At 39.7% G+C, this 22,401-nt stretch overlaps 1 protein-coding gene across 3 annotated transcripts in view; it reads right to left on the bottom strand.

Annotated features, from left to right (window-relative positions):
* The window catches only part of STX8 (syntaxin 8), a 225,202-nt gene that overhangs the window by 81,759 nt on the left and 121,042 nt on the right, over positions 1-22,401 (bottom strand). For 2 of the 3 annotated variants that reach the window (XM_057715655.1, XM_057715654.1), the window contains exon 7: positions 8,307-8,408. In XM_057715655.1, the coding sequence (XP_057571638.1) occupies positions 8,307-8,408 (102 nt within the window). Of the gene's footprint in view, positions 1-8,306; positions 8,409-13,580; positions 13,669-22,401 lie in introns of those variants that run through there. The other variant, XM_057715656.1, reaches the window with a different exon arrangement.

Genomic DNA, 22,401 nt, shown 5'->3' with positions numbered 1-22,401 from the left:
TGACCCTCGCCCTCCAGCTCCCTGTCACTGCTCTGGGCCTCAAACAACCTTCCAATCAGGGGCCAGTTGATATACGACGGCCAGAGCCAGTCTCTGATCCTGACCCTAGAAGCATCCTAACCAATACTCAAAAGTCCTAAATATGGAAAAAAGCTTTATGTGCATAATATAGCATTACTTATACAGAAAAATGTGGAAATAATCTAAAAGCCTCCAAACAAGAGTTCTTAAGTAAATGATGGTACGTCTATTTGATAGGATGGTACTAACGGTATTAAAAGAAAAATAGGTTTATAATAAGACATTAACTATAATGGAAAAGAACCTGAAAAAGTATATGTGTGTGTGTGTGTGTGTATATATATATATATATATGAATCACTTTGATGTACACCTGGAACGTAAATCAACTATTCTTCAATTTTAAAAGTTAAAAAAATATAATAAAACATTAAAAAGGGTTAAAAATACAGGATTATCATAATCTTCTCAAAACACTATTTACAGAAAAAATGACTAGAAGTACCAAAATATTAAGAGTAGAAGTATTATTTTCCTTAAACTTTTAATTAATTCTAGAACTACAAAAGTAATGCAGGCTTATCATAAAAACTTCTAAAGCTATGTTAAAAAAGCATCGACAAGCTCCCGTCACCTAGCTCCAAACCTGGCCCCCACGCACATCTCTGAAGTAACTGATGTCACCTGCACCTGCTCCTCCACATCTGTTGTCACACTCTAACCAACGCGTCTACACAGCACCTATGTGGATCCTTCTGTCTTTCCCTGTCTCCCTCCCTCTCTCCTTTAAGTGACATCACAGTATACACATCCTGCTTATGTTGGTTTGTCACTTGACCGGACCCAGAAGAAGCGTCTCCTACTCGTCCTTCAGACTTCTGCTCCTGTGCCGTGTCCTCCTGGAAACCTCCGGGTCCCCAGGTTGACTGAGAGCCTTTTCTGCCTGCGCTACTGCAGTCATTAGTGATTTACACTGTGCGTCCCCCTCCTATGCTCCAAGTTCCCCGAGGGCAGGAATCGTGTGCCCCAGGTACCTTTCAGCTCCAGTACTGAGCCCAGTGCCTGGTACACAGACGATGACCAGTAACTGTGTCGGCATGGAGGGGAAAAAGAATGAATGGGAAAGGCAGTAGTAAGCTTAAGGATCAGAGGGCTCTGGAGGCAGACGTGCATTAGTGGAGGACTGGGAGTTTCTCCAGAGACCGAATGAAAGATGACACGGCAGTACAGAGTCAGGCCACCGGTATGTAAAAATAAGGAAGCTGAGGAATTCAACTAGCTTATCTCAACGAAGAAGGGTAAGAGGAAGAAGGAAGGAAACAATAGCTAAGAGTATTTTTTTTTAATTTTTAATTTTTAATTTTCTACAATAAACTGCATATATTTAGAGTGTACAATTTGGTATCCCAATCTCCCAATTCATTCCCCACCCCCCAACCCTCCCTGCTTTCCCCACTTGGTGTCCATATGTTTGTTCTCTACATCTGTGTCTCTATTTCTGCCTTGCAAACCAGTTGATTTGTACCATTTTTCTATAGTCCACATATATGTGTTAATATACGATATTTGTTTTTCTCTTTCTGACTCACTTCACTCTGTAAGCTAAGAGTATTCTTGATAAACAGTAAGATAAATAAAAGAACGCAGGGGCTTCCCTGGTGGCACAGTGGTAAAGAATCTGCCTGCCAATGCAGAGGACATGAGTTCGAGCCCTGGTCTGGGAAGATTCCACATGCCGTGGAGCAACTAAGCCCATGCACCACAACTACTGAGCTCATGTGCCACCACTACTGAAGCCCGCATGCCTAGAGCCTGTGCTCCGCAACAAGAGAAGCCACCACAGTGAGAAACCCTCGCATCACAACGAAGAGTAGCCTCTGCTCGCCACAACTAGAGAAAGTCTGTGCGTAGCAACAAAGACCCCATGCAGCCAAAAATAAATAATAAAATAAATCTAAAAAAAACAAAAACCAAAACAAAAAAAACCCCACAGTTATTCTTTTGCTCCAGATTGTTTGTGTTTGTGGTTGGACTTTAAAAACAATTCCTTGAGAGATTAAATTGTCTCTAAGGTCAGTTAAATAAACTAGACAACTTGGGATTCAGTTTCTTACCTATTTTACGTTCAGTTCGAAAGAGCTAATATAAGAACAAGTCATTTTCGTGCTATATAAAAGCAAGGCAATGCCACCTGAATGTGCACTAGAGGTGCCTTTGACTAACTTCATGACTGGTAATGGCTTCAACCACAAGATTATAAATTTCAGTTTATTTGAAAAAAAAAAAATGACTCCATTTCTGATTAAATGAGAATGCAAACCTCCTAGCTCCACAATATTCCTGCTTAACTTACTCAAATCATTACTCTTCTCCTTAAAGACCTTTCTAAGCTGGCTTCAAAGAGAGGTAAGAACCTCCGAGTCTTATTTATTATGGCGGCTCTCAATGACCAATTTAAAGCCACATTTTAACGTCGCTGGCATTTACTGAGGACTCTCTAGCACAGTCACGATACCACCCCACTCGCTCTCGTGCAGCCTGCAGAACAACCATGGTGCCCTCATCCTGCGCCGCGGAGAGGGCAAGCGTCTCTCCAAGTCACACAGGTTGTAAGTGGCAGAGCCCAGATTGTGACCCCGGTCTGCCTGGCACCACGCCCATGGCTGTGTTGTCCTTTCTCAACCACTGAACCGCTCCACCTCCTTTAGACGACCCCATTCCAAGCAGTGGAAGGCAAATCCAATGGTTCCAGATCGAGATTGTGTCCGTGCAATGCCAGCTGGGCTGATTTCTAACTGCATCGCTGAGACGCTGCTAAAATCACAGTATCTGTGCTTGGACAACATTACGTAATAGTCAATATGCTGAGAAGCAACACTGTTCCTCAACCGAGTCATTCAGAACTCTCAGTCTGGCCTTTCACAATTGGCTGCGTCCGTCAGACTCAGACGAGGCTCTATTTTGAATTCTAACGAGGACGAGGCACAATGAACATTTAAACTGCAATTACAAAGATCCTGCTTTTATGTGGATGTCCTTAACACAAATAACAGATCCGAACATACGTCTAGGTACCAGCGGGAAATATCAGTCTGGTTTGCATTTAGAAGCTGGAGAGAGACAATACTGTTTTCTACTTGATGCCATTATTGGGGTGGGGGTTGGCAAAGAAAAGGGAGGAAAAACCACCCAAAGATGCCAGTAAAAAATTTTAAAGCCCAGGCTCCCGAGTGAAAGGTTCACAAAGAGGTGCTTGAATCCTTTGTTAACAATTGAACAAATTCATCATCGGGCCCTTCTGTGTGGCCCCCTTGCAATGGGGTCTGTCATTACAAGAAATTTCCTCACTGCGAAAGCATCTATGACTGATACAGCGGATCGGCGAGGACGATATGGTGGCGGTAGGAAAACAAAAGACCATTTCACGGTTCACAGCCTATTTTTGCACTCCCTTAAGTAAAATGATGATGTGCCGCTGCTATTCTCAGCTTACTCAAGTCCTCTTAGTTAAACAGTCATCGAGTTAACAGTAACCAAGTTACCCTGAGTGAGTTGCTTAATTCCCATCCACCCCCAAACAGTTAAAACAAACCCTGTTTGCAGCTTCATGCACTGTGTGTATGTGTTTACATATCAATGATCAACCTGGCCTTGCACTAGGGAAGAGCAAGTGATTAACTCTTTGCTATGTCTTGAGGCTCTTGGACCAAGCGTTTGCCCCCAAATGCCTATCTTATTAAGACCGTAATTTAACTTCCATGGCATTTGCACATCCTTTTGTAAATGCTAGCATTTGTGGAAATGAAGTATGGTTTATTTTTTTCTTATCTGTCCTCTGGTTGAGTCTCTCTTCTGCTGTTACCAAATATGTCCACTGAGACTTGAATTTCAGTTACCTTTTATGTCGAGAAATTCTGTTTGATCCCTTTTTGAATTTTCTGTGTTACTCTTTACAGTTTCCTGTTCTCTGAAGATACTTTCAACCCTGTCATGTCCTTCTTTAAATGTAATCATAACTGATTTTATAATCTACATCTGATAATTCTAACACTGCACGTCTGCGCAGATTGGTTTCTGTGGTCTGTTGCTGGTCTTTGCTCATGTTGTGTGGTTTCCCAATATGACAGGTTATCTGTGAATGTGTGCTGGTCATTACCCTGAAAATTTCATTTTTGGTTGATTCCTGGAGACCGAGGATAAACATGCTTTCCTCCAGAGAGGTACTGCATTATTTTTGCCAGGCACCCGGAGCTAGAACAGGTGAGTACAGCTACCCAGGATACAAATACACAGGAGAGCCTTTCTGTGACCACAACTTGTCAGGAATGATGGTTTTTCCTTTCTTTTTCTTCTCCTAATCTGTTCAGTGCCAAGGCTGCCTTCTCCACAATCCCCAAGGACAAGCTTCGTTCTGGTTCACTTTTATCCCAAGGGTTTAGCTCTTTGGGGCTCCACTTTAATGGGAAAAGGGTCTCCTATCACACTTCCCAACTAGGGCGGGCCCAGGACCTTACCTTCCACTCCACTTGTCTACCCCTCTTGGGCTGCGGAAGTCCCTGACTCCTGCCTGCAAGGGGGCTTTTATTAGATTAAAAAAAGAAACTGCTAGAAAGTACCTAACAGTTGAGAGGCTGAAAGCAAAACAAAAGGTCAGGTCAGTATGGTAGTTCCCCTGCAAAATTTAAAACTGAATTACGATTTGACTCAGCAATTCCGCTTCTGGGTATGTACACAAAAAAGCAGGGATGTGAACTGATACTTGTCCACCTCTGTTCACGGCAGCATTATTCACAAGAGCCCAAAGGCGGAAGCAACCCAAGAGTCCACTGACAAGTACCTGCATCCACAAAACATGGTATGAGTGTAACAACGGAATATTATTCAGCCTAAAAAAGGAAGGCCTTCCTAACACATGGTACCACAGAGAGGAATACTGAAGACATTATGCTAAGTGAAATAAGCCAGACACAAAAGGACAAACACTGTATGGTTCCACTTATATGAGGTACTGAGAGCAGTCGTATTTGTCAAAACAGGAAGCAGCGTAGTGGCCGACAGGGCCTGCTGGGTGGGGAATGGGGAGAGTGTCTAATGGGTACAGACTTCCAGTTTGGGGAGATGAAAAAGTTCTGGGGATGGATGGAAGTGACGGATGCACAGCAATGTGAATGTACTTAATGAAACTGAACTGCGTGCTTAAAAAGAGTTACAACGGTAAATTTTATGTTAGGTATACTTTACCAAAATGAAAACACTTTTTTTTTTTTTTAAAGGTCAGGTTACTGTTGCCAAGGGCTGCTAGACCCAATCAGTAAATTGCCTTCCAAGGCTTAATATGAATCAGGGGACGACTTAGGAGTCAGGAATACAAGTCTAACCTCCCTAGAGCTAGAGGCCACACGCTGAACCTCCATCAATATGCAAAACTAGCACTGCTCCTCGACAAACATATATAATTGCAAAGGTCCCTTGAAAAATACAAATGCAAAACATTTTCCTTTAAAGTTCTGAGGCACCAGAAATGATAGAAGGATAGTTATGTGGTGTTGCTATACTATTGATAGAATTGGTAAATAAATATTAGGGGAAAAAAGTTGAAAGGATAAAAGAAAGAATTCTCTCTAAAGTATTTCCATTGAAAAAAATTGAAGAAATTTCTTCTTTCAGCATCTACTGTACTGTTGTACTTCCCCCCTTCTGAATCGCTGCATATAATTCTATTACAGATAACATATATACTTATAAGTGAATATAAAGGGGGCATGAGATCAACTCACCCTTAACACATTTTAAGATACCAATGTATGTTTAAAAAATTCTGGGAGTCTCTAAATTTCTCCTATTTAAAACAAAAACCAAAAAACAGCTCAGCTTAGAAGATTTTATGAACATTCCTGGCTATAAATACCAACACCAGGTAAAACTACAAAACAAAAAGTTGTCAACAGTAGAACCAATATTCTTCATTATGACATCATGAATGGCATGTGCTGAGGGCTGCTATGTTGCAAATACAACATCTTACCAACAGGTCCATGAAAGTGTTCATTCCAAATCAGTAACAACATGACTGCTTAGCGCATGGAAAAGACCTCAGGAAAGTGGTCACTTAACTGGGAAGAGTCTTCCTACTTTTGACATATAAAGATAATAGCTAACACCTATGCACTGCTTACTAGGTGCCAAACACTGTTCTAAGTGCTGTATATCGTCACCTCCCTCCCTCCATAGCATCTACATCTTTACCTCTATAAACTCATTTATTCCTTACAGCAACCCTCTCAGCTATGCACTATTATTATTCTTATTTCAGAGATAGGAAAATCGAGGCAAGGGGGAGTGGGCTTTCCCAAGGTCACACAGCCTGGTGGATGGTGGAGCTGGGATGTGAGCCCAGGCTCTTAGCTGTCATGCCCTTGCGCCTCTCAGCATAAAATATGGAAATTCAGGGATGATGGCAAGTGTTGGCCACCTTACATATATTATACAGTTTCATTTTGAGAACCAGGTCATCACTTTTTTTTTTTTTTACAGTCAAGGAAACTAATGTTCAGAAAGATTAAGTTTATATAAGAATAGACGGTAATAACAGACAGAGGTGGGGGTAAAACCATCTACCTCTGTCGCCAAAGTATCAGGATCTGGTACAAAGAACAACATCCCTATGGTCTGAACTTATAAGAAGGCTGGTAAAGCAAAATCAAGGAGGCTTTGCTTTGGGCAGGAAGCAGAGAGAGGCACAGACTGGCTTGGTATCTGGTGGATGAGAACTTCCGAGTTACAGGGAGCAGACAGGTGATAAAAGAAAGAGAAGCAGGCAGGCGCCTCCGAGTTCCCCTTCCTCTGAGATGATTCCAGAGTCCGTATTTGCCTGGTCCTCCATCACCCTGTTGTTCTTGATTTCTGTTTAACCACACACACAGGCAAGGAAGATAACGCTTCTCAAGCTGTGTATCCCAGGTGACCCTCGCAGAGAGGTCCTTGTTCTAAAACTGGATAGATTAGAGGGATCCAGTATATTTTTCATGTTGAAAGGGCTAAAAGTCAGGCAAAGCATGTGCTCGGATCATTAGTTTTTTTTTAAGTGCCATTATTGCCCTTCTATTTATTACAAAGGTATTATTAGCTTTATAAACTCGGTGCGTCTTTGTGAGATGAAGCACCAAGAACCATGACTATGACTAGTGCTACCATCACCACCATTCATCATTGCTCACCTGTGGGCAGGGCACTGTGCACAAGCAACAGACCACCGAAACCCCACAAACACCTGCATCAGAACTTTTGCCGAAGACAAGGACCTGCATCGGGACTGCCTGGTGCACTTGTTAAATGGTGAACACTCCCGAACTCCAACCTAGGCCTACTCAATCAGAATCTCAAGGGGGAAGGTGGGGGGGTGGTAGGCAGGGAATCAGCATTTTAAGAATCACTGCTAGTGGGCTTCCTTGGTGGCGCAGTGGTTAAGAATCTGCCTGCCAATGCAGGGGACACGGGTTCAAGCCCTGGGCCAGGAAGATCCCATATGCTACGGAGCAACTAAGCCTATGGGCCACAACTACTGAGCCCACGTGCCACAACTACTGAAGCTCTCATGCCTAGACCCTGTGCTCCGCAACAAGAGAAGCCACCATAATGAGAAACCTGCACATCATAACAAAGAGTAGCCCCCGCTTGCCACAACTAGAGAAAGCCCATGCACAGCAACGAAGACCCAATGCAGCCAAAAAAAAAAAAAAAACGTTTAGGAAAAAGAATCACTGCTAGTGATTCTCATTTTGGCCCATGTTTCCTAATTTTACATACAAGGTATTAAGAAATAAAAGGACTGCCAAAGATAACATCACTAAATACAGGATATAAACTCAGCTGGACTTTAGAATCTCTGCTCTTAACTGCTCTAAGGCTCCAGCTTCATCAATAACGCTTGTGACTAAAAAAGGCACAAAACAAACAAGATCGCCTTTAAAACCCATGAGATCTACCACCATCAATCCGCACGATGTCATACAATTTCCCGAACTATTATTCTCGGTAAGCATACAGGAACGTTTCTTATTTTAAATTAAAAAAAAATTAACAATGCGTTATACTTCCCCTGCACTCGTAACAATTCATTTCATTTTAACAAGATTTAGGGATCTTGTAGCAATTTCAATGCTTCATCACACGAAACTGCGTGTACTAGGAGAGCAACCAAATCCCTGTGGTAAAATCAGACCAACGTGGGAAGCTTATCCGCAAGCGATTAGAGAGGCAGAGCTGTGACTGCAGCGATCTCTTACCACAAGATGTGGACTTCCTGTCCACCAGATTCACACGCCTGGTTTCGGTGCGAAGTTTCTCATCGGTATTCTCCACAAGGTTGGCAAGGTCATCAATTATCTCTATAAAGGAAAACAAAGATGCATGGTTAATACTCCAAAAATACCTTGGTTCACATCAGAGTCTCACAGCTGTGGTGGCCCTTCCTAGTAATAAGCCTCTCAACTGCAGTGAGTGAGAAGGTTTTAAAGAACTCGTGTATATTCTTTGAAAACTGCAATTCTGATTCACTAAAGGTTGGAGGGGGGTGGGGAGGGAAGGAGTAGTAAAGAAAAAAACGAGGTCAATACAATTCCAGGAGAAATGTCACAAGTTCAGGGGAAAGAGAGCATGACCCAACAAATCTATGCCAGGCCAAGCTGTCACTGGAGTGTAAAGGTGACAGACCGACGGTATAGGACTTCAGGGACCACTGGGGTCCTTCTTAAGAGAACTACTTGATGATGAAATCTAGCCAACCAAGAGGTGGATAAAAATACAGAACTTTGGGCTGGAGAAGCCAGAGGCCATGACATAAGAGATGATGGTGAGAACTGACTCCATTTAAATACTGAGCTGAGAACAAACAAATATATGGATTAGGTTACAGAAAAGTAGACAAAAGTTGTAAACAGTGACAATGGAATTATAGGTGAAAATCAGGAAGCAGTTGGGGGGATGGGGTGAAGGGTGAAAAGAAGCTAAGGTGTTAATTTCTTCACCACTCACAGCAGAGTCATATCAAGCTTCTGGAAAGTAAAACATATACTTACAGCTTTATAAAAATCACCAAAGGTTCAACGTTTTATTTTTTTTTCTTAACCTTAAATGGATCTTATAGCAATTACCACCTCTTGGAAAGGATTCTTCGTGTGAAGTTTACTTTTTTATGCTTCTCTTTTAAAAGTGAAATTAAGCACTTAATATTAAAATAGCACATATGACAGTAATTATGTAAAATTATTTCTATCCTTCCTTTTGTACCTATGAACCTGTAAGGATATATCCAGACAATATTAACCTAATGTTAATAATGATTATTTCTAGGTGGTGGGATCCTGGGTGATCTTCCTTGAATCATCTGTATTATTTGAATTTCTTATAATGAGCTCTAGATATTATTTTTTTCAGTTTTGGTTCTCTTTCCTCTCTCCTTCCCTCTCTTCCTCTTTAAGTGATTGCTTTAGAAGTATATTGTCCAAATACGGGGATATGCGTATAAAAACAGATGATTGAACCTAGTGTACCCCCCCAAAAAAAAAAAAAGTATATTGTCCAATACGTTACCATTTTTCTTAAAGAATGAAATAAAACTAATAAGGAAGTCAAAGCTTTTGGAATGATGTCTGAGCTCAGTTTTGACGGCCGTGTGGGTGAAGCAGCAGGAACAGTGCAATTCATGCAAAAGGAGTAGCATGTTGGGGCTTCCCTGGCGGTACAGTGGTTGGGAGTCTGCCTGCCAATGCAGGCGACACGGGTTCGAGCCCTGGTCCGGGAAGACCCCACATGCCGCGGAGCAACTAGGCCCGTGTGCCACAACTACCGAGACCCGTGTGCCTAGAGCCTGTGCCCCGCAACAAGAGAAGCCACCTGCAATGAGAAGCCCGCGCTACAGCACTTAGAGAAAGCCCATGTGCAGCAACGAAGCCCAATGCAACCAAATAAAATTAAAAAAAAAAAAAAAAAGGGTAGCATGTGAAAGGCACCGAAGAGTTGGGAGGTCTTTCTTCCAGCTCCTACAGCACTTCCTACAACCTCTTTTTACTTAGAGACCCATATTTTTTGTATTTAATTATCTGTTTGCTTGTCTTTCTTTTACAGAAAGAGTATGACAGACACTCTGTATTCATCTCTGTATCTCCTCTCCCTAGGATTGCCTAATATACAGCAAGATAAAATAAATACTAAAAGATAAAGGCAATGAATGAATGGAGTGTAAAAGATAAAAGCACTGAATAATTTCAAAGCATTGAATAATTTGCTGCTTCTTAGAAAAGTGGATCTAAGCCAAATTTGTCCAATATTATCAATACAACACCTGCCTAGAAAACCTTGCACTGTTATTTAACGATACAGTCATAACTCTCTATTTTCTTGTGTTTGATGACATTCTCTCTCTCAGTTTTCCTTTCACCTGTCTATAAGCTCTGTTTTGGAGGCTCCTCTTCCTCTTCTATGTTGGTGCTCCCCAGAGTTCTGTATATTTCTACTCTATTTTAGTTTACCAATATTCAAATTTAAAATATTTAAATAATTAGATTTAAAAAATATTAAGTATTTTTAAATATTTAAAATATTAAATGTTTCATTTCAATATTTTTAAAATTAAAAAATCAGAAAATTTTCTGCTCTACATAGCTCTCCAAAAATCCTCGATTCATATAGCCAACTGCTTACTACTTATCTCTACCCTGAAATTCCTATAAATATGTGACTCTCAAGGTCTCTAAAACTCTTTATCTTCCCCCAAATTGGACTCCCCTTCTCTCTTTGCTACCTCAGTTGACAGCACCACCATTCATCTGCTTGCCCAAGATGGAAATCTTATGAGTCACGTGACCTTCTGCCCATTCTTCTTCACTTGACATTACATCTGTTAGCCACCCTAGTTGATTCTACCTCCCTAGTATCTCCCAATCCTACTATTTCTCTTAAACTCTGCTACTAATATCTCACAAAAGTTTTCCAGTGTTTCTAAAAGTGTCCTAACTTACCTTCCTGTTTCTATTCCAGAGTTCTTTCAATCCATTCTCCATACTCTAGCCAGGGACATATTTTTTCATATTTCAATTTAAATTTAAATAAACATTTGTGACTAGTGACTATTATATTAAACAACATAGTTCTAAAGCAATAACTTTAAAAAAAAATAAAGAAAACCAAAACACACACCCATCACCACCAGGAGGTATAGCTTAAAAAAAAAAAAATCAACACAGGGAATAAAACTGAATACTAAATAGGCATGATTCACCCAAAAGAAGGCAGGAAAGGAGGTATAGAGAAACAAAGAACAGATAGGACAAAAGACCATAAGCACCTAGGTGGTAGACTTAAACCAACTATAGCAGTAGTCACATTAAATATAAATGGACCAGGCTTCCCTGGTTGCTCAGTGGTTAAGAACCTGCTTGCCAATGCAGGGGACATGGGTTCGAGCCCTGGTCCAGGAAGATCCCACATGCTGCGGAGCAACTAAGCCCGTGTGCCACAACTACTGAGCCCACACGCGGAACTACTGAAGGCCATACGCCTGGAGCCCGTGCTCCGCAACAGGAGAAGCCACCGCAATGAGAAACCCTCATACCACAACGAGGAATAGCCTCCGCTTGCCACAAATGAGAAAGCCCATGCACGGCCGCAAAGACCTAATGCAACCAAAAATAGATAAATAATAAAATTAAAAAAAAAAAAATATATATATATAAATGGACCAACTCCTCAATTGAAGATAAAGAATGTTGGGCAAGATTAAAAAACAAAAAAGCCCGAAAAAACCCCCCACAACTCAACTCTGCTTTCACAATAAACTAACTTCAAATATAAAGCACAGAAAGTGTTTGCATGAGAAAGCTGGCAAAGCTATATTAATATCAGACCAGATAGATTTCAAGTCTAGGAGTATGATCGGAGATAAAAAGGAAACTTTCATCGGAACAAAAGAACACATGTGACAAAAGATGGAAAAAAAAACCACAAATATTTGAACACTAAGGAAACCATCTCTAAACAGCCCAGGGACAGAAATGAAATCGTAAGAGAAAACAGAAAATATTTTGAACTGAATGACAATGACAATCCAAAAAAAAAAAAAGTTTGTGGAATGCAAGCAAAGCAGTGCTTGGAGGGAAGTTTATTGCTCTGTATGCGTATGTTAGAAAAGAAGAAAGATGTAAAAATCAATGATCAGACTAAAGGAGATCATGATTGTTTTAGTAAATGTAGAAAAAGGATCTGACAAAATTCGGCATCCATTCATGATGCCAATTCTCAAAGTAGGAATGACCTTGAGAGTCAGATGTTTGTAGGAGTTTCAAAGTGGAGATAAGTAGTAAGCATCTATGAAAAACATAGAGCTAACATCACGCTTGATGAAACAAAGACATCTGCTTTGACAACTTCTATTGAACATTTCATTAGAAGTCCCACACTGTTTAGTAAGACAAGGGAAGAAAGACAAAAAGACTTATTTATTTATTTATGGCTATGCCATAGGGCTTGTGGGATCTTAGCTCCCTGACCAGGGATCGAAGCCGGGGCCCCAACAGTGAAAGCGCCAAGCCCTAACCATTGGGATACCAGGGAATTCCCAAAAGGCAAAAAGATTTAAAAGGAAGATGCAAATATGTATATTTGCAGATGACATGGTTGTATACAAAGAATACTCCACTGAATCTATTTTAAAACTACCAGAATAAGTGAATTTAACAAATCTACACATACAAAGTCAATTATAAAGAGCCATCTATTTCTACATATATACTAGTGACAAGCAACTGAAAAATGAAAGCAAAAAACAGCAGCATTTATAATAGCATCAAAAACTACACCAAATACTTAGAAATAAATCTAACAAAAGATGTGCAAAATCTCTATACTGAACACTGTAAAATATTTCTGTGAGAAATTAAAGATGACCTAAATAAATGGAGAGCTGTACCATGTTCATGGATTGAAAGATTCAATTTTCATTGTTTTTACTGTTTTATTTTTTTAATCCATATTTTAAAAATTGATGTATAGTTGATTTACAATGTTGTGTTAATTTCTACTGTACAGTGATTCAGTTATACATACATATACTAATATATATATAAGTATATATATACACACACATTCTTTTTTAAAAAATATTCTTTTCCATTACGGTTTGTCATAGGATATTGAATATAGTTCTCTGTGCTATACAGTAGGACCTTGTTGTTTTTCCTTCCTTCCTTCCTATCTTTCTATTTTTATTGGAGTGTAATAGCTTTTCACTGTTGTGCCAGTTCCTGCTGTACAACAAAGCGAATCAGCTGTATTAGTACATATATCTCCACATCCCCTCCCTCTTGAGCTTCCCTCCCGCCCTCCCTATCCCACCCCTTTAGGTCATCACCAATCATCGAGTTGATCTCCCTGTGTTATGCAGTTGCTTCCCACTAGCTATCTGTTTTACATTTGGTAGTGTATAAATGTTAATACTACTCTTTCATCTTGTCACAGCTTCTCCTTCCCTACTCCCCATAAAAGACTCAATATTTTAAAGATACCTGTTCATTCTCTTCAATTGATCTCAGATTCAATGCAATCCCAATCAAAATCCTGGCAGGCTTTTAAAGTGAAATTGGCAAGCCATTTCTAAAATGGACACGGAAATACAAATGATTTAGAATTGTCAAAATAATCTTGATCAGGAAAAAACAAAGGTGCAGTTATTTACCAAAATTCAACATTTACTATAAATGTATAGTAATCAATATACTGTAGTATTGGAATGAGTGATACTGCGCAGGGCCCTGTGGGGCTCCTGGGCACAGAGCCTTTCTGTGTCCCCTATTTCTTTGATGACAGGAAAACAGCCTTCATTCAGCCTCCATGACCTTCCCTGAGTTCCAGTGGGCAGATTCAAGCAGCTGTTAATTAGTGAAGGGAGGGGATGCGTGAGACCTGGGAGAAACAGGCAAGAGCAGCCTCGGGGCAGGACCTGTTTCCCCATCAGCAATACACACAACAATACCTTTGAGCTATTTTGCAGAAGCTGAAACCCCCTCTAGGTGGGAGAAGTGAATGATTAATGATGGGATGCTGCCCACAAGCATGTAGACCCCAGACCAGCTGCACTTGAAGGTTGATGATGCTGACTCCTACTTAGCTCACCACCAACCCATCAGAAGAATGCAGGACCGTTACTGCGCCTTGATCCTCACCCCTGACCACGAGCCCCGACTATGAGACCTCTCTCTATTCCCTGGGGTGGGGGGGGCACAGTTCTTGAGGCGCTAGATTTTGTGTTCCCCCTTTGACTGGCAAAGTAATAAAGCTACTCCCTTCTTCTCCTCCAAAGCTCTGTCTCCGTATTTCTATTCAGCACCGGTGAACAGAGGCCAGGTTTTATTCGGCAACATAAGGATCAATTGATGATGGAACAAAACAGAGTCTGGAGATAGACCTATGTGTGTATGTGTGTACACTTAGTTAATTCTCAACAAAGGTATCAACAACAAAATAATCAAGTAGGGTAAGAAAGGTGTTTTCAACAAACACTGGAACAACTGGATATCTGAATGGGAAATAAAAACAACTTTTACCCTTTCCTCCCACCATACACACAAAATTAACTTGAGATGGTTCACAGATTTAACTGTAAAAGCTAGAACTGTTAAGCTTCTAGAAGGAAAAAACAGAGACAATCTTCATGACCTTAGGGAGGCCAAGATTCTTGGACAGAACATTAAAGACTATCCACAAAAGAATAGAGACTGGTCAATTGGACTTCATCAAAATAAAACCTTTCTGCTTATCCAAAGACACCGTTATGAAAAATAATAAACAAGCCACAGACTGGTAAATATTTGCAGGATGTGTATCTGACAGAGTACTTATACTGGGAACATATAAAGAACTACATATTAAATAAAAGAGACAACCTAATCCTAAAATAGTCAAAAGAATCTGAACAGATGTTTTGTAAGAGAAGATATACACATGGCCAATAAGCACATGAAAAAGAGCTTGATATCATTCATCATTAGGGAAATGCAGATTTAAACCACAATAAGCTACTACTTCACACCCACTAGAACGTTGAAATTAAAGACTGACAATACTAATTGCTGGGGATGATCTGGCACAAAGGTAATTGTAGAAGTGTTTGTCAGTTCTTCTCTAGTTAAGGACATATCTACTCTATGATCCACAAATTTCACTCCTAGGAATTTACCAAACAGGAATGAAAACATATTTCTCAAAAGACTTGTACAAAAATACACCCACCAGCATTACTCACTGGAACCCAAAACTAGGAACCACCTAATATCCATCAATAGGGGACTGGATAAGCAAACTGTTGTATCTGTACTGTTCAGCAATAAAAACAAAGAGTTTCTTATAACTGTAACAATTATTTTGTTGGCTAAATATGAAAATAAAAAATAAAACTCAAAAGCATTTTGTTGGTGAAAATAATACATACTTCATAATTCCATTTATACGAAGTATGAGGACAAACCTAATCAATTAAATAGAAATCAGAAAGCAGCTGCCTCTGGGGTGGGGGTGGAGGGGACTGACTCGAAAGGGACATGAGGGAATTTTCTGGGGTGATGGAGATGTCCTAAATAGTCTCACAAATGTATGCAGTTGTCAAAATGCATGGAACTGAACACTAAGGTCTGTGCACTTCGTTGCATGTAAATTACACCTCAATTAAAAATGTAAAGCAGAAGCAACAAGGACCTATTGTATAGCACAAGGAACTATAGTCAATATCTTGTAATGACCTACAATACTAAAGAATCTGAAAATATATATATATAACTGAATCACTTTGCTGTGCACTTGAAACTAACACAACATTGTAAATCAACTATACTTCAATAAAAAGTTGTTTTGAAAAAAATACATATACATAAATCAGAAAAAAACCCTGAAGTTTACAATATCATGGTACTTTTAGGATCTTCCAAGACAGAAGGAAGAAAGGGAGGGAGGGAGGGAGGGAGGCAGACTGGCAGGCAGGCAGGCCGGCCTGCTGCAAAGACAAAGCAAATGACTTAGAATAACAAAATTTTGCAGGTACAAGTACTCAGGGGATCCCCTTGTAGCTCCTCCCCCTTTACAATCCCCGCCCCCATGCCGGTAACAGGGAAGCTCATGAGAAAATCAGTTCCATGGCTGAGCTGGGAGGTGACTGTAATTATGATACATTTCTATATTTCAAGCTGAAGATCTGCCTGCTTTTAACTTTCACCTTCTACTTCTAGAACAACACAATTCCAGCGATCTTCCTTCCACAAGACACTTCTCCTCAAATAACTCCTTAGTCTTGTCTTCTCAGCTACAGACGCTTAGCTCCGAATGTTAGATCCTCAGAGGAAGCAACTTCTAGATCTTGTGACATCTTGATGCACTGGACACAGTATTCATCCTAAAATGTGATGTGAGAACTTGGACCCATTGGCTTGGGTTTTGTCCCATGAGCACAGAACACGCTGAGTTTACACAGAGTAGCATATGTAAAAGTGAGTATTTTAAGTTCCATTCCTCATGTCCTATCAGGATATTCCACAGTAACAGCTATGCTTCCTGGAGTTGCTTGGTCCATTGTTCTCATGCAAACAACTACAGTCGGGATTGCATGATATGTTTTAATGTCACAACACGTAATATAAAATTTAGACTTAATAAGCTTCTAGTACTATAAGACAGTCAAGTGCAAAAGATTCCTTGTCAGATACTAAATACGTCAGCTGTTATATGTTAAGTGGGTTTCTGGATAGAGTTCTCATTAAATTTGTAAATATTCATAACTTGCAGGTAAATACAAAATTGGTAGAAGAATAGCTAAGCAAAAATCAGTAGTCAACACTGAAGGGGTTAATGTTCTAATCTCAGACCAAACACAGTTTTCCATCTTGGTTGATAAACCTCATCTGATTACTAGTTTGTGCACTTAAAAAAAAAAAAAAAAAACAACTATTTCTAAGTGATAAAAATTATTTAATAGCAGTTTATAAATGAGAGGAGGAAAAATATAAGATTATTCAAACGCCCCAGTAATCACTTCTATGGGCTCCCTTCTAAGATTTGACATAAACATATATATTTTTATATAATTGCAATATATGAGCCTTTTGCCCCCTGTTAACATATCATTTGTATGCTTTCATGTTGTTACAGTCTTCACAGTTATAATTTCTAATGGTTACAAAATATTCATTCCATTAAAATAAACATTCATTAAAAATAGCCTATTGTGGGATACTGAGAATGCTTCTATATTTCTACATAATGAGTCAATGAATTCTTTCCTCCATTATCATCTTTCTTCTTTTCTAGCGTTTCCTTGAGTTAATTAAGTGTGATTTTGACTGCCTCATGGGCTTTGAAACATACTGCCAAGTCAGTTTTTAAAAGGTCTGCACTGCCACTGTTGGTTGGTTTGATCAAATTCACTCCTCAATATGACCTCAGAAGGCGATTTCCAAGGGCAGGGCGGGAGCCTGGGGGAATTCCCACCTTGCAGCCTAGTAGCTTTCAAAGGGGGAATTTCCCCAACCACAGTCTGTTATGAGGAAATTAAACACAGGTTTCAGAATGCAGGTTAAGAAACAACCAGCTGACTCTTTCAGAGTCCTGACAGTACAGCCTCCAAAGAGCAACTGATATTTTGCTTCCTGGTAAGTATTTGCATTTGGTTTTGGAAAGGAACCTATGTTTCTATCATGTGTTAATTCGAGATACCTAGTGCCATTCCAACACGGAAAGGTAAAAAACGGACAGTATGACACAAAACTGGCAGAATCAAAATATTATACAGTGCCAACAGAGCTGAATCCAATTATACTTAATTTTTTCCTACACTCAGTTACAGTCTCAGTAAATTCTATATAAGGGCAGAAAGTGTGCTGCATATTTTCAGATAAATTTGGTGACTTTTTGTACTCATAATGGATGCTGGCACTTGTGAAGTCATTATGTTGTCCCAAGAATGTAAATGGATACAGCCACTAGGGAGAACAGTATGGAGGTTCCTTAAAAACTGAAAATGGAATTACCATATGACCCAGCAATCCCACTGCTGGGCATATACCCAGAGAACACCATCATTCAAAAAGACACATGCACCCCAATGTTCATTGCAGCACTATTTACAATAACCAAGACATGGAAGCAACCTGAATGTCCATCAACGATGAATGGATAAAGAAGATGTGGTACATATATACAATGGAATATTACTCAGCTGTAAAAAGGAACAAAACTGGGACATTTGTAGAGACATGGATGGACCTAGAGACTGTCATACAGAGTGAAGTGAGTCAGAAAGAGAAAAACAACTATCGTATATTAACACATATGCAGAATCTAGAAAAATGTTTCAGATCAACTGGTTTGCAAGGCAGAAATAGAGACCGATGTAGGGAACAAACATATGCACGCTAAGGGGGAGATGTGGGGGGGGTTGGGGTGGGATGAATTGGGAGATTGGGATTGCCATATATACATTACTAATAAGAAAAAAAATCAAATTGTATACTTTAAATATATGCAGTTTATTGTATGTCAATTATATCTCAATAAAAGTCCTTAAAAAAAAAAGAAAAATTAAAATGGAATACTACAGAAGTTCACATGTATGATTCCATTTATATGACAGTCTCCAAAAGACAAAACTATACCAGTAGAGAACAGAGCAGTTGGTAACCACCATGGGTTAGGAATGGGAGAGGGTACAATGGCAAAGGAACAGCATGAGGAAGTGATGGAGCCGTTCTGTATCCTGTCTGTGGTAGTGGTTACACAAATCTACATATGTTAAAAGTCACAGCACTACCCAAACACACATGCAATTTTTCTGTATGTTAATTGAAAAATTCAAATTAAAAAAGATATAATGAACAAAGAGAGGTATGAGTAAAGGAAGATCAGAGAACGCTAGTGTTTAAAGAACAAGAGGTGCAAAAACTAGAAGCAAAAGAGGAGGCCAAAAACAAAAACAAACAAAAAACCCGAAGAGAATGCTGTCCTAGAGGGCAGCGCTGCAGCAAAGAGGGTGGCATATCCCAAGTCTATGGATTGATAACTGGGCTATTGCTGTGGACGGCTGAGAGCCACTCTGGGTGGGGGAGGGAAGGGAAGGAAGGGGGCAATGTGCCCCAGTTGCAGGACTGAATGCAGCCAAAGTGTGGGGAAGGGAAGCCGGCCAGAGGACACTAGTGTGTTACTGAAAGCTGTTACGTAAAACCAAAACAACTACTAATATTTACTGGAAACGTCCAGGTGCTAACTCATTGTTTTCTAACCTTGAGTCGTATCTAGTTCCTTATAAAGTGAAAAAAAAAATTCCTCCCGTACCCTACAGTACTAATACATTATTCTATTTAAATTATTTAAATATAAACATCCGTGTTGGTATATATTCTTTATGTTTATAGCTCTTTATTCCATAGTTCTAAGAAAGATATGCATATTAAAAATAAAAACGACAATTCTGTTTAACAACAAAAATTTCATGCTGACAGAGGAAGCTTGTTTTGTGAGTAGTAAATTGCTGCTTGAAACATGAACATGATACAGAATGAACTATAGGTCCTCTGGGGTTGTCCTACTATTCTTTATTCCAACTGCAGAGACATCCTTTAGACAGTGCACAGTGACAGCCTTTGGCCTTCTCTTGGAAGCCAATACATCATTACATATTAAGTATACCTTCTTTTCTCATCAGCCAAGGACTGCTAAGACAATTACAAACGTGGGCTAGAGTCGCATGGCAAGACACAATACAGTGGTCACTCTGATAATATTTAAAAACCAAAAGGATTTTCTGGGTTATAAATAGTAGAGAGACAGAAAATTTTAAAAGTCATTAAAAAAACCCCCCAAAAACCCACAGAGCTCAGAGAAGACACCCTCAGTCCTAATTTGAAGACACAGTGCTAAAAGCATAACATATCTTTCCTTAAGTTAGGTATTAAACAACTCTATTATGGGTATAAAAATATTGACCTCACCAGTTTTCCTAGCCCCTCAAGAAAAAAATCTACTTTAAAAAAGGTTAAGCCATATTAGAACCCTTGCTAATAAGGTAACAATAAAAATATTCTATTCGTCTTTTGGCCATGCTGCATGGCATGCTGGATTTTAGTTTCCTTAAAAGGAACAGAACCTGTGCCCCCTGCATCGGAAGTGCAGAGTTTTAACCACTGGACCACCAGCGAAGTCCCCCCATTATTTTATTTTTTTTTAATTTATTTATTTATTTGGCTGTGTTGGGTCTTCGTTGCTGCATGCAGGCTTTCTCTAGTTGTGATGAGTTGGGGCCACTCTTCATTGTGGTGCACGGGCTTCTCATTGCAGTGGCTTCTCTTGTTGCGAAGCACGGGCTCCAGGCGCGCAGGCTTCAGTAATTGTGGCACACAGGCTTAGTTGCTCTGTGGCATGTGGGATCTTCCCGAACCAGGGATCAAATCCGTGTCCCCTGCATTGGCAGGTGGATTCTTAACCACTGTGCCACCAGGGAAGTCCCCCATTATTTTAGAAAACTGGAATCCTTGTGATAATGTGGTCAGCTCTGACTGATTTCAAGATAATCAACATGTTTTCTTGCACCTTGAATAAAAAGGCTACATACTGTATGAATCCAATTATATGACATTCTGGAAAAGGCAAAACTATAGAGAGAACAGTGATCAGTGTTTGCCAGGAGTTTAGATGGAACAGGGAAGGGATGAACAGGTGACGCGTAGGGGATTTTTAGGCCAGTACAGCATTCTGTACGATACTGTGATGGTGGATATGTGACGTCAGGATCCCTACGTATATGTAAGAGTGAGAACATGTCAAGGGAACTTTTGAATTTTCCACTGGCTCCTGACAACAAGGTACTATTTCTGTTCATCCTATGACAACCCTGTGAAGCAGGTGTTCCTAGAGACAAAGGTCAAGGAGGTGAAGTGCCATGTCCAGAGTGACACAGCTGGTAAGCGGCAAAGCCGGTCTGACCTGCAATCTGTCCGATTCTAGAGGCTTGTTCATAATATTCAGAAAAGGGGGACAGAGGATCAAACATTCCATGACTGCCTTGTTTGTTCTGTTTTGTTTTGCTTGGTTTGAAGATGAGATCATTCAAGTTTTCCCTATAAATATCTTCTAAACTATTGTTAAGTAAATGCTTATTTAATACAATGAATATATGAGTTTCTTAAGCCAAATCCAGGATCCAGTTGAGTGTTTCTTTATGCTGTGTAGAGACATTGTAGTAACTTACAGCTTTTGCATAGTCACTGGAATTACTTAAATGCTATAAAACTGAAAATGTAATCTTATTTGTAACTCTTATAAAAATGTACAGTTCTTACTTGTGGTGATGCTGTATGTTGTTGATCATCTAATGTCAAAGACTTTGGTTGAGAATATAACCTCCAAGTGGGAGTCAAGGTCGTCGACAATGTTTTCCCCTCTCGAGTGATTATAGAAAATCATGGACAATGTTTAACCTACCTCCATTTTATCGCTTAAGCTTCTAGATAGTCTCTCATGAAATACCTAGACCCAAACTGTTAGATTTTTGCTCCCTTTGAGAAATAGTCTACCTCTCAAATCCAGTAAGACCTGCCTGCCTGAGTAATTTTCCTCTGGGACTCAAAAACGCTAACAGGACCACAGCCTTGTGTTTCCATATCTGCCCCAGCTACTGAATATTTAGAGCATGTTCAAGTTCTTATAACACAGTGAGAACAAAATAGATAAATCCCAAAGGAAAATGTTAGGAACAGAGAACATCTTAAACATTACTTCTGGGTTCTTCCTCTTAGAACTCAACAAAAAGGACTAGCTTTTTATGAAATTCATAAAATGGCATTATTTCTAAGGTAAGGCTCACATTCCCTGTTTCAGTCTGAAGAGTTTTTTTTTATTTTTTTTATTTTGAGGTCCATGATAGTCTTTTAGTTCTTTAAGAACTTTTACTGAGATACAACTGACATACAATAAACTGCATATATTTAAAGTGTACAATTTTGATTTTTTTTCTTATTAGTAATGTATATATGGCAATCCCAATCTCCCAATTCATCCCACCCCAAACCCCCCCGGCTGAAGAGTTTTAAAAATACTTATGATGATGGTACTACAGTTTTAAAGCACTGTAACCATTTATTAACTCATCTGATCCTCTTGACAATCCTGAAAGGTAGACAGGGAAACAGTATTTTATAGATGTCCAAACGGGCCCACACAGATTAGGTAACTTGTCTAAGTTACCCTACGAGTAAGTAGTAGGACACAAAGACGGGTCTCTGGATTTCAGTTCAAAAGCTGTGCTTGGTAGCTCATGCCTCTTACGTCTCCAATGTCAGGTCCACGTCTACC

This window comes from Hippopotamus amphibius, chromosome 17 (assembly GCF_030028045.1).
Source record: "Hippopotamus amphibius kiboko isolate mHipAmp2 chromosome 17, mHipAmp2.hap2, whole genome shotgun sequence".
NCBI classification, from domain to species: Eukaryota; Metazoa; Chordata; class Mammalia; order Artiodactyla; family Hippopotamidae; genus Hippopotamus; species Hippopotamus amphibius.
This window is presented reverse-complemented; position numbering and strand designations above follow the sequence as displayed.